The sequence below is a fragment of the Bidens hawaiensis genome, unplaced genomic scaffold (assembly GCF_021521415.1).
Source record: "Bidens hawaiensis isolate Kalapana, Puna unplaced genomic scaffold, B.hawaiensis_p1.1 tig00042479_1, whole genome shotgun sequence".
Classification (NCBI taxonomy): domain Eukaryota; kingdom Viridiplantae; phylum Streptophyta; class Magnoliopsida; order Asterales; family Asteraceae; genus Bidens; species Bidens hawaiensis.
The window spans coordinates 85,148-97,970 of record NW_027505788.1 but is presented as its reverse complement, the minus strand read 5'-3'; the positions used below and the strand labels follow the sequence as shown (position 1 = coordinate 97,970).

The following is a 12,823-nucleotide window of genomic DNA, read 5'->3' as shown; positions in this document are numbered from 1 at the left end:
ATAAAGGGTGTAACAACCTGTTTATACAACTTCATCTCCATAAGTGATAAGTCATAAGTGATGACAGTCAGAGTTTTAACCTTAGAAGAATCAACTCATTAAATAATTAGTTAACATGCAAACAAACAAGTTATGGTTATTCTGTTCCCACAAATACCATGACGAGCATATTGTTTCATCTGTTGGCTTGGATTCGATATGCAAGAACACCAACAACGGACATAAAGCCCAAATACATCTGGTCAACTCGACACGCCGATAAACAACCCTAGACATATATATATATATATATATATATATATATATATATATATATACTCTTATAATACATATTGTTTCACAAGTTATGTAAGTTATAGTTTTTTTCCCAATTAAGTTAACTTTGAGAAGCCAAAGCTTATGGTATTTGGTTCCGTTGATTGTTGACAGAGTTTAGGCACATATGCATTATTTTAGTAAATTCTTGTGGTACAAACTCTACACATATTGGAATTCAAGCGGGATTTTTTTTTTTTTTTTGTATATCTTCTTTCAGTGCCGGGTATGTATCCTTTATTATACATGAAAACAGATTTGAATGTTGGTGTTGAGTGAGTTTCAACTTTATAGAATTCTGACATCTATAAAGATGTAACAACTGTTTTTTTTTTGTTTCTTCTAAGGTCCTCATTTTTTGCATTTGCGCTTATGAAAAATAATTCGAGATACAGTATTTGCATTTGCGATGAGCGAAGCTATTTGGAGATTGAATCGCCTTGATGCGTGATTGAATTTCGCCTATTATGTCTACATCTGCTCATTGTCAAGTAAGATAAGTATTCGATTTCTTCATGGATTTAATCGACATGTTGGTTAAGTTTTTTGTGTAGAGTTCATTCATTTTCTATGTCGGACACTCGATTATGCTTCTGTAGAACTTCATTTAACTAATATTTTCTTTAGGAGTTTATAAAATCAAGATAATAAAATTGAGAGGTTGTAATGTTGAATTTATTACATAATCTGATTGGAAATCGGTGCATAATCTGATTGGAAATTATTCCATCACATTCAGTTTGCAAGTGGATAACTTTTACCTTGAGAATCCTAAATGGTATGTAATTAGGGCTATTGGTTAGAACTAAAAATCATTCAAATTTGCACTGTTGAGACAAAAAGGGAGAGTTAGTTGCCATCTGTCTTTTTCTGATTGCCAGTTGTTTAAGTGTAAACTGAGGTGTTTAGTGTCTTATTGACAAGGGGCTGCATGCTGCTATATGTGTTGGCATAAGGGGCTGTTGTATTTGTTGTCAACTTTCCCTTAGACCAACAATAACATAAGGGGTGGTTGTATTTGTTTCCGATGTGCATTGAAAACAGTTACATTTAGGACCATTTTTTGAATTATGTTTAAGATGTGGTCACTTAGTGTAGGTTGTACAGCTTTGTTAACAGTTGATAAAGTTAACTCATAAGCAATACTGTATTTATTTTTTTTGTGCAGCGCAAAAGGTTAGAAACTAAACATCTTTGCAACCACAACCACATTACAATCCATCACTGTGCTCATGATTTTTATGTTCTGTTAATGAAAAATTGAGTAGATATTATCTGCTTCTTTGTTACTTGAATTCAATTATTAAATATGATATTATTTGTTTTTTTTCTTTTTTTCCAGCTAGGTGACGCTCTGTGAGGTCTTAGTTAGGGTGGCCCCACGTGTAATCCGCACGATGATCCTCCCTTTTTTCGGATATTGTTGGTATAACATCAAATTGGATTATATAACCGCCCAACTGGGGATTACTATAGGCATCGGCTTCACAAGGTTTTATTCTAAACATTTGAATAAAGTTTTGTTCAAAACGATGCTTTTTATATTCTATTTTAAACGATCCTACTTGATTGCTATATCAATTTGAAAATCGTGTTTCATGGTTTGATTTAAACTTTTGAGTTTGGAACTGCCAGGTAAACTGGCCGAAATATTTAAATGGTGTACGAGTCAAAAATGGGTTTGTGTAAAGTATGAGTCAAGATTGGTTTGTGTCAAAACGAGTAATTTTTGAGTTAAAATGAGTAACTTACAGTACAGGTCAGAATGGGTCTGGGTGTATTGCAAAGAATAATTTTATGTTTTAGTTAACCATGATTTTTTCGGATGTGAATACTTTTTTTTTTGGATATTTTCAGGTGTGATGAACACAAATCAGTGAAAAATGAGGAAGATACTTGATCTTGTTCCAAACATTGGCAAGTTAAGATTAATTTTGTAAAAAAAAATTAATCTAACATTGTTATTATTGTTATTATTAAGCTCATAGTTAAGGTCTTCAAGTTCAATACTTGTAGCAAACACACACCGCAGGCATATTGGGCAGGTTGGATGGTTCGAAACGGGTCGGTTTTGGTTGACTCGCAACAACATTGCTCTAACATTTTATAATGTTCTATAGTTTTAATAATTTTTACAACAAAAATTTTGTTTTCAACAAAAACTATATTTTTTAATAACTGTTTTACTCATACAATTTTTTTCATGATCGAGTCGTTTAAACAACCGTCTAGCCAAGTCCAAGTCAGTGACGAAAAGGTGGCACTGGCCTTTTTATTTTATTGCTTATGTGGCAGGCTTTAATACTTCCAAGGTGTTAAAATGTGCTATCTGATCCATGGAATCATCTCAGCCAGTTCGTTGTTCGTTGTTGATCTCACTGTATCATATGTAGAGTAAGTTACCTATGACATGGATGTATTATAGCAGTTTGTAGAATCACCTAATTTTAATATGTAAATTATATTTGAAGTTCAAAATAATCTACTTTCATTTAGTTGTTTGATCTTTTTGCGGTACCCACATCTGTTATGGTTAAACTCAGAAGTATCTTTTTCGCAAATATGTTTATCAATAATGCAGTTTTTAGGAAAAATCTGTCAGGTCAAAATGGGGCGCTATATAAACGTCAAGTTTTGATTCGCATAAAAATGGATTGTTTTTAAAAAAATATCAATTTACTGGACTCATATTATAAAGCTAATTGGTGTGTTTACATTTAGTGGACTCTTTTTTAGCAGGCCCAACGGTACATTTAATATTAGATGAATAAGAAAAGTCCGCTTTTACGGTTTTCATGGTTCGGTTTGGTTTGGTATTAGGTACATGGTAAAACTGAAACCGAACCGAAAATTTTTCTTTGAAAAAAGATCAAACTGTCGATTTTGGGTCGGGTCTGGTTATTTCTGTTCTGTTATGTTGATTATAAGCCATAGTATTGTATGACCCTTTTTGGTCATTCAACCAACTAGCATATGATTAGAGGTGTAAACGAGCCGAGCCGAGCCGAGCCAATCACAAACTCAACAAGACCTGGACTTGGCTTGTTTAACATACTCGGTCTCGAACCCGGCTTGTTTTGAGCTCTATTTTAAAGCTCGGCGCTGCTCGCGAGTAATTTTTTAAGCTCGATCCGGACTTGGCCTGACTTGACTTGACTTATATTAATAATTTTAAATATATCAATGTACATACATACATACATATATATGTATATGTTGTGATTGAAGAACCAAGTTAACATCAGGCTTGAAAATCATTTACTTGAAAAAAGTATGCACTCACCCAATACTAGGGCTGTTCAAAACCGGATATCTGAAATTTCGGATATCCGAAACCGGATATCCGAACCTTTCGGATAGTGAAAATCACTATCCGAATCCGAATCTGAAACTTCGGATATCCGAAGTTCGGATATCCGAAATTTCGGATATCCGAACCCCGGATATCCGAATATCCGAAAAAGAAATAAAAAAAAACTTGTTTTGATAATAAAATCCAAGTGGTGGACGGCTGGGACGGCGAAGGTGTGGACGATGGCTGGCATGGCGACGGTGGATGACTGGCCAATGGTGGTGCTGGACCTGCGATGGCTGGCGAGTGGTGGTGCTGGACGACGCTGGACCAGTGGTGCGGCACCTGTTGGCGTCGCCGTGATTTTGACCGGTCGCTGGAGAAGGTTAGTGTGGTGTGAGAGAAAGAGGCGCTATGCTTGTTGTATGAATTATGTTAATGTGTAATCTAGGGTTTGGTTTTGTTATTATGTATAATATAAAATAAATTAAAAAATATTAAAATTAAAATACCGGATAATTCGGATATCCGAAAATTCGGATTGTTCGGATAGTTCGGATACGGATAGTCGGATAATTCGGATTCGGATTCGGATTCGGATTCGGATTTGGATAGTTTTGAACACCCCTACCCAATACCTATTGTAACCATACACCCTCCTAAATCGTTTTATTTGAATTTTGAAGCTTTGGAATCTAAATTACACAAATAAAAAATAAATTCACTATAATACACATTAAATATTTATCAATAACTATGCAAATAGTGTTTCCAAGTCAAACTGATACTGGACCGATTTTAGACCCCGAACAGTATTTAAATCGGTTTGGTAGGAACTGGGCTAAACCTTAAAGCTGAAAATAGTATAGTATGTTTCAAAGTATCAAATATAAACGATACATTAAAGTTGTGATGTGGTCTAAGAAGTCATTTTTGGTCTAAAGATTATCAGATCTTTGAGACTCTGTTAAATTATCTTCATGATATAGAAAACCGATCTCCTTGGGGAAAGGGCTTTTGATGATAATTTTCTTAGCTTCATTATTGTCTTTAGATGATAATTTTCATAACTTGTTCTTGGATGTCATAATTGCAGCTGGAACCTAATATTGATTGTGTTTTCCTAAAGGTATGTCTTATGTATCTGTTATTTTGTTCAAAATGATCAAAATTCATCTCTATGAAACATTATTTTATATGATTCTGCAATTTAATATATACCTTTTTTTGGAATATAACAGTTTGTTGTTAGTTTCATGATATTACTAGGAAAACGAATTTTGAATGGTATTAATGCTAATATTATTTCTCCTTTTCAGGGTCATGTATATCAAGGGAAATAATCACCATAGCTTTTTTCCATCTTTCACGCTATGGTTGTGTTGAAGGTACTATTGGGTATTGTTAAATACTTATAATGGATTTCTTCTTCAATCTGGTTCATCATTATTCACGTGGCACCGAAACTAGAGTACTGTTGAACAACACATGTTCGCCGCTAAAGCTGCTGAATTTTTGAAGGTATGACTTTATAATCAATTATATGATTTATGGTCCCGTTATGTTTAGGCAATAAACCGAATTTGTTCACAACATCTTTTACTTGTATACAGTGTCAAGATAGGTCAAATGAGGCAGGTGAGCCACACAAAGAGTAATGGAGTTATATTAAACTGCATGATTATCAAAATTTTCATTCCAAACTTTTCAGTGTCAAGAGAATGGTGGTCAAAATACACAGATGATGCCATTGAGATGTGTAAGGCATATGACTAAAAATATCTTATCACAACGCAATCAGTTAACACAAGTGTTTATTTCTCAATGGTTATGTATAAGACTTATGTTTTTTTATTTATGTGTTGGTTTAAAAAATTGAAATGTTGTTCATGACTTACATTTTCTTATTTATATTTCTGGTTCTTTTTTACTTAATTGAGTTATGTGATACTTATGGTACTGATGCATCTCACCGATGTGGCAAATACGAAAACTAACAAAACACTATATATCACGAGAGCATTGATAACCTTACTCAAAACGTGTAAATCAGCATTGCCACCGCATCGCGCAGGTACCTACTAGTATATATATATATATATATATATATATATATATATATATATATATAGGGTTGGTATCATTTAAGAACTCCAAAAAAGTTAAGAACTGTTAGGAACTTTAAACAACCAAACATTTTTTTAATTTTTTTTATATACTAACACTATTTAAGTGTAGTTTTATCATATTTTATATAAAAAATGTTGGTATGTTGCTTTTTCGATGAGGGCTTCATGATGATAATCGTATGAATCGTTTAACAACAATAACTGATAGAACACAATTGATATAGTGGATGGAATAGGAAAAACAAACTGATGTAAAGATAATTTTATTGAACATAGAATACATACATCAATCCTTTACATCGACCTATTTATAGTTGTTGAAGAGACAGTTGATTAACTGATTTTGTAACTGTTTATCATAACCGTCTATTCTACCTAATTGACATCGTTCAACAATAAAACTAAACCCACATACTGAACTGGGCTAACAGGCCCGTTACACACATTAAACATATATATTGGACTTAATATAAGTTCAGCCCAATAAAGCTAAATAGTGTTTTGACCCAATAACAAAATAATACGTAAATATTTCCTTTGAGCAGCTCCAAACTGATTTGATTCAACATATAGATTTTGATCAGGAGATTACATCTTCAACAAAAAATTTTGATTACATATATAAATCACAAGTTTACATATGTGTAAAATTTATGTATTAACAAATTTACATAGGTATAAAATAAAACATAGATATGTAAAAAAATTAATTTTCAAAATTGTAATTATAAATATAGATATACAAAATGATGAAACTACACTCAAATAACATTAACATACAAATTTTTTTATAAAAAACGTTATTTTTAATGGTTACTTCAAGTTCTTAAATAATTTAATGGTTCTGTAATGATACTCATCATATATATATATATATATATATGTATATATATATATATATATGTATATATATATATATATTTATATATATATATATATATATATATATATATATATATATATATATGATGAGTATCATTACAAAACTCATAAATTATTTAAGAACTTGAAAGAACCCTTGAAAACAAACGTTAATGACCCAAACCTAGACTCAAACCCAACTAATTATTTTTTCACACTTTAGTCTCCAAACTCGACCTCTTTATCACCTTATATTTTCTTCACATTTTCACATGTAAATCGCCAGTATTATAACATCATCTTCATTATTAGCATTGCAACAAATTTATTTTACATCAAACCATACAGTTAATGATGTCATAACTGATAACATACTTGATCTTCATTTTATCTAATTTTATTCATAACTTCCTTTTTACCAAATTGCATTTGGGGCGATGTATCTAGGTGTGCCAAAGTTGTTCCCTCCGTAGAGAGTTCAAATCCTGTGATATGGGCATGAGGACATCGGTGAAGTGTCGTAAAGAATAGATTAGATTGTCATTAAAAAAAATCAATATTAGTTTACACCTTTAAAAAATCAATTCAATATTATTAAACTAGTTATCAGAATTATTCTGTTTCATATTCGCATCGTAGAAGTATGTGGAAAAACAAAAGGAACCGTGTAGGTTTCGGAGATCAAATGAAAACTAATGAAACAGGAATCGCCAGGGAGAGAATTCTCCAATGATATCCCTTCATTTCCTTGTAATATATATGCTAAGATGGCGTACTTCTTCATCTTTAGATTCTGAATTTATATTGTGGCCGGCATAATACTTTCATTTCCTTGCAACTTTCTCCACGTTCATTGGTCTATATTTTATTCCTTCATCTTTTACTTTTTTCTTAGCTCACACTAATTTTATATTGAAAATTCTAATGCAACTGTTTCTAGACTGAACACGACTTTTTACCAAATCAGTCAAAACTAAACCGGTTATTCCATCTAAAACAAATTGCACATATGAGAAAATGTTTAAGATGCAATGCTTATTCGCATCTCGTTAAATTTAAAAAATTCAAGAACTTTTTTTAAACTTATAACCATGTAAATTATGTGTAGGTAATATTACCTATACATGAGAATTTATACGTTAAAATTGAGAACAGATTCAGCATTTTGACTAAAAGCTATTTTTATGATCCTATATTTAAAAAAAAATACACGTTCTTATTTAATAAGTATAGGATTATAAACAATATTAACTAATGATAAAAAATAAACCGATTTAGGTCTTTCGTTTTTTTTCACGCAATAATTAAGTATTTTATTGTAAATATCAGCCTACATATGTATGTATATGTATGCGTATACACATGACTACAAAAAAATGTAGCTATTAGTGGCAACAAAGGGTTTTAGCGGCGACATTTTTCGTGTCGCCGCTAATACTCGATGTCGTCGCTTATGGTCACGATCCGTCTGGTCTCTTTGAGTGTTAGATCAGACTGTTGAGAAGGAGGATTGATCAACAACTAGGGTTTGTTCATCTCTTTATCACCAATATGTATCCCCAACCTTAATTTAAAACCATAAAACCGGTCTCCTCTCTTCCATGCTCGTTCCAAGGCGTCACGCACCAAACACCTCCTCCACCCCACTACCTCCTCCACAACCACCACAACCAACATCCCTTTCTCCACCACCGCACCACCTACAACCACCACATTCACCTCCACCGTCCCTTTCTCCACCGTTTCATGTAGGTCTTATGGATGGATCAAACAACAAACAACTTGTGTTCTTGGATCAATCTCAACACTAGCTAGCGGAAATTACTAGTGAGGAACCAAGATCTCGGATCGTGTTTGGGTTTCTTATTATCCGATTAAAAAAGTTGAAAGAGAGAAGGGAGTTGGTAAGAGGATAAGATTTGCAAAAGATTATGCTAGCATGTGCATGCTTCACCTTTTAAAGGTGAAGCCATGCCATGCTATGCTTCATTATTTACTGCCCAATGGGTTTGTTTACATGGCCTCAAGCCCAAACATACAACAACAAAACCGACAATCTAACTAAAATACAACATTAACAGAACGAGTATATACAAAGGAATAATATACAAAATAAGGCCCTACAATCTCTCTCTAGTCTCTAGTTTTTAATCCATTAGTTCTTGTCTACAGTCGGTTTCATAATCGAAGCCGTCTTCGCAATTGTATAGTTGAATGTCAACAAGATAGCGTACGAACTTGTTGAACTTCTCAACTATTCCCTCGGTTTTGTCGCGTCTGACGACTTCAACGGTTCCCATTGGCGAGTTGTATAGCTTCTGGAGGTCTTCTTTGTTGAGTGCTGCAAGCTCATGCTCATCAAAGAAGCGGATGTGGTGCATATCTTTGCAGTGAATTACCACCTCTCCTGTGATGCTGTCAAATTCCCAGCAGATGAAATGCTTGAACAAGTTGGGTAGAAACGACTCTCCATGATATATAGCTCGGCCCTCCTTGTGAGTCTTGTATCGCCACAACTTTTTCTTTTTCCAGTGGCGAGATCGATCTCTGTGGATAACGAAAGGCCTTACCCTTATTGAGCTTGAAGTCCGAGTAATCCTTTTTCCACTGCTTTTTCAAGAACCTATTGAACCAGCCCTTGAGTTTCTTCTCCGTTGCATAGTGGCCCACTATTCTTCTAAAGTAATTCATGTCGACAACTCTGTAAACCACCACCTCCATCGACAGCTAGTGCTTATCAATTAAAACTTTGACGTGGAAAAGATCGGATGTCACAATGAAGGCCACATCCATAATTAAGTTGTTTTCTTCAGTTTAAACCTCCGACATCCAGTACCGTCGTCAGCTGTTTTCTTCAGTTTGCCTTTGCCGACTCAATTGCACTCATAACCAAACATTGGTTTTCTTCATAGTTTTTTTCTTTTTTGGTTTCAGTTATGTATCTCGTTTGTGTCTCGTGTTTGTAGAAATCATATAGTTATGTAAGACCGACTTAATGAGAAATTAAACGTGTTTTGTTTCTTTTTTGAGTTTAATTTAATAAATAACAAACTCTACTGGAAATTAATCATGATTTATTGCGTTAAAAATCTGAAAATTTGTCTCTGCAAAGTTTTCCGGCAAAGTTTCCGACGTATGCATTAGTGGCAATACTTGGGCATTAACATCAAGGTATTACCCGCAACTTCATTACAACAACAAAACAAATAAGGATAAATATTTAGATTTAATATGTAATTTTACATTTCCAAAAACTATATGTACCAAAACTAAATGGAAAAGAGGAACACCAGTGTACGTATAGATTAGGTTATTATATTTCAATTCTTATAATGTGATCTTACAAGTTACACCTTAGTACTTCACACAAAGTGTTATTATTTCTTACAAGTATTCTTCCAACCTACAGCCTTTTTTATACGTTTAACATAATATTATATAAACAAGGCTATTGTAATATGCAGCGGATGCTTTCCACATGCGTTTAACATGCCACTCTTCTTACCTCCTTCGTCCACCAAACCCGCTTTCACGTTGGCAGTTGAAGTAGACCGCAGCCACAGGAGACCCAAGGGCGTATACAGTTTGTCGACCTAACTGTCGGAACAGCACGAACACCATACGATGAATTCCCATTGATGGCCTTGGACTCTCGTAGCAAACGATTTCTTGACCTAACATCAGGAAAAGAATGTGTAGTTGATCAGTTATTTGTTTGATACTTTTTATTAAATTTTGGGCATATATAATATTCTTGCGTGACTTTGAATAGTAAAATCTTTTTGAAATTCCTATGCTAAAGATTGCAAAAGGGAATCCATAAACAAGAAAATAATATGTTGACTGTGTAGGCTCGATGATCTTGAACGACTTTTGATTCGTATAAACCTTCTTGAACACCATCTTGATTAACAATGGACATATTACACAATTAAGAATAAACTAACTAGATGATTGAAACTTGGTTGATGAACTAAATGCGATAATCGCTACACAGGCCTAACTTAAACTAAACATAATTAAATTGCTTTAACGTACTAAGACCAACAAACGAAATAACGAAACATAAACAAAAAGTACAGCCCACTAATGAATTAACGGGTTACAGACTATTGATCGAGCAGACTTTAACTTGTTTACCATCTACAAAAACCTATCTTCGTGGGTTTAAAAGGAAATTAATTAGCTAGTTATATTTCTCTTTTCTCACCTTTACTCCATACATGAAAATTAATTAGCTAGTTGTCTTGGATGCATATTAATTTGTTGCGGTTTGCAGCATTAAAGAGCCGTGTAACTGGTTTTGGTAGAAAGAAAAGCATATAACATTTTAATAGTTTGGACAGAAAAAATAAATAAATAAATAAATAAAACTCACCAAAACGTGCTCCTGTGGTCGCTGGAATATCAGTCACCAACCTATGTGGTTTGCAGAGAATAAAGTGTCAGAAAAAAAAAGAAAAGATTACACTGACCAGAATTAACATCAAATATGAGATAGAAAGTTGTATGTGTTTTGATTCTTCCAAGAATATTTTGTGTGCAACAGATGAATATATGTAACAGAAAAAGCTCACGTTGTTTTCAACAGCAACATCGTATAAAAATCTAGACACTAAAAGTTATATAGGAGAAAATAGTTGGCCAATGAGATGAAGATTAAAAACAAAAGTTATACATATCCAGGATTAATGCCTTTTTGTTTATGTGGTAGCTACATCAAAGCTATGAAAGTTACTTATATATATGTGGCAAAACTCTTATTCATTTAGATGTAACTTATAACTTATCTCAAGTGGTTACTCAACAAATTAAGCAGATATTGCTTGCCTTATGTTTTTGACATCTAACATCTTAAAAGAAACATTCTTTTTGCCAGGCTTTAAAAGAATTTAAAAACATAAAGAATCAGTATTGTTAATGTGCAAAACATTTGAAATGCCATGATATATAGGCATATAGCCATTAATATATGTGCTAAAAATTCTATTTGCAAGAGTTTATTCTAAAACGATTAAATTCAGTGAAAAGCACAGCTTACCAATGCAAGTATTCCCTAAGGTTAGGGTCACTTGGACTTGGAGCATCAGGATCCACCACAACCTAAAATATCAACAATGTTATTACTATCGTCAGCTTAGTAAATATTATGCTCAATCTACTGTTGTAGTTGCACAGGGTCCTGTGTTAAAAAGTGAAAATAAACTAGTAATAAAGAAGGAAACCAAACATACTAAAGTGTGAAAAGCACGCAGGTAGTCACCTCCAATATCAACCCGGGGCTGGTTAACCACCTGAGACGGTCTGAGTGTGCACCCGTTGCTAACTTCCCTATCATCGTAAGTAACAGTAAGGTTAATTGACCTCCTGAAACTGTCAATGACATCTCCAATCACGCGTCCAACGACCCACGGGTCCCTCTCCCTCCTCGTCATATAAAAATAGTAATCTTGGTGAACTTTTATATATGATGGAGGTTGTTTATATATTAGTGAAATTGCACTAATTTTGACGTTATTTTACTAATCTCGTGAAAATAACGTTAAAAGTGACGGACGGTTAATCAGGCATCATGTAGTGGCGTTGATAGCCGAAAGACAAGGGTACATGCACCGATCAGCCGGTGTCCCGATGATTGAGTGCTATGTGCCTTATGTCCAAGGCTTGATGCAAAACTACTATCGAGCCGGGGGTCTCACCGGAAGCAGCCTCTCTATCCTTATGGGGTAGAGGTAAGGCTGTCTACATCTTACCCTCCTCAGACCTTACTATAGCTTTGCTATTGGTGGGATATACTGAGTACGATGATGATGATGATGATGTTGTTTCTTTCAAATCTGTTGGTTTATGTATATCATAGTATAGGTGGTGTTATGTATTTATAGGAGATATTGTAGTCCAGAAACATAGTATGTGGCAACGTACCTCGCACACAAACATATTCTGTTTGAGATGTGATCGATGAGTTTAAGATATCAGCGATTCCCATAAGAAAGATAAACCAGTGGAGAAGGCAGAGTGATAGAAGGATCAAATCCGTTACTTTTTCAATTCATATATGGTTAACTAGGAATCTTGGACAATACTTGTGTGTCATCGCCTCCAATATTAAATTCTAAGACTATATATCAGTTAAATTATTACTTGTGGTGTAAAAATTTCTCCAATCGGAAAAAAGGGTAATTTGGGATATGTATATGCTTCACTATCAGTAGTTATCAAATTG

General features: G+C 33.8%; 1 protein-coding gene across 1 annotated transcript; it reads right to left on the bottom strand.

Moving 5' to 3' along the window:
* Window positions 1-10,098: 10,098 nt before the first annotated feature.
* On the bottom strand, window positions 10,099-12,064 carry LOC143615330 (protein HEADING DATE 3A-like). Its single transcript, XM_077088479.1, has 4 exons — window positions 11,832-12,064; window positions 11,639-11,700; window positions 10,976-11,016; window positions 10,099-10,271 (listed from the first exon to the last, which is right to left on the bottom strand). The coding sequence occupies exons 1-4, from the start codon at window positions 12,030-12,032 to the stop codon at window positions 10,099-10,101; spliced, it is 477 nt and encodes a 158-aa protein (XP_076944594.1). The 5' UTR covers window positions 12,033-12,064.
* Window positions 12,065-12,823: the final 759 nt, after the last annotated feature.

Bases quoted from the DNA above. Each gene is read 5' to 3' on its own strand.
- LOC143615330 (XM_077088479.1), bottom strand. From the start codon at position 12,032: ATGACGAGGAGGGAGAGGGACCCGTGGGTCGTTGGACGCGTGATTGGA. The intron at 11,017-11,638 runs GTAAGCTGTGCT...CAAACCACATAG, and splicing joins CTTAGGGAATACTTGCATTG to GTTGGTGACTGATATTCCAG. The intron at 10,272-10,975 runs GTGAGTTTTATT...TCCTGATGTTAG, and splicing joins GACCACAGGAGCACGTTTTG to GTCAAGAAATCGTTTGCTAC.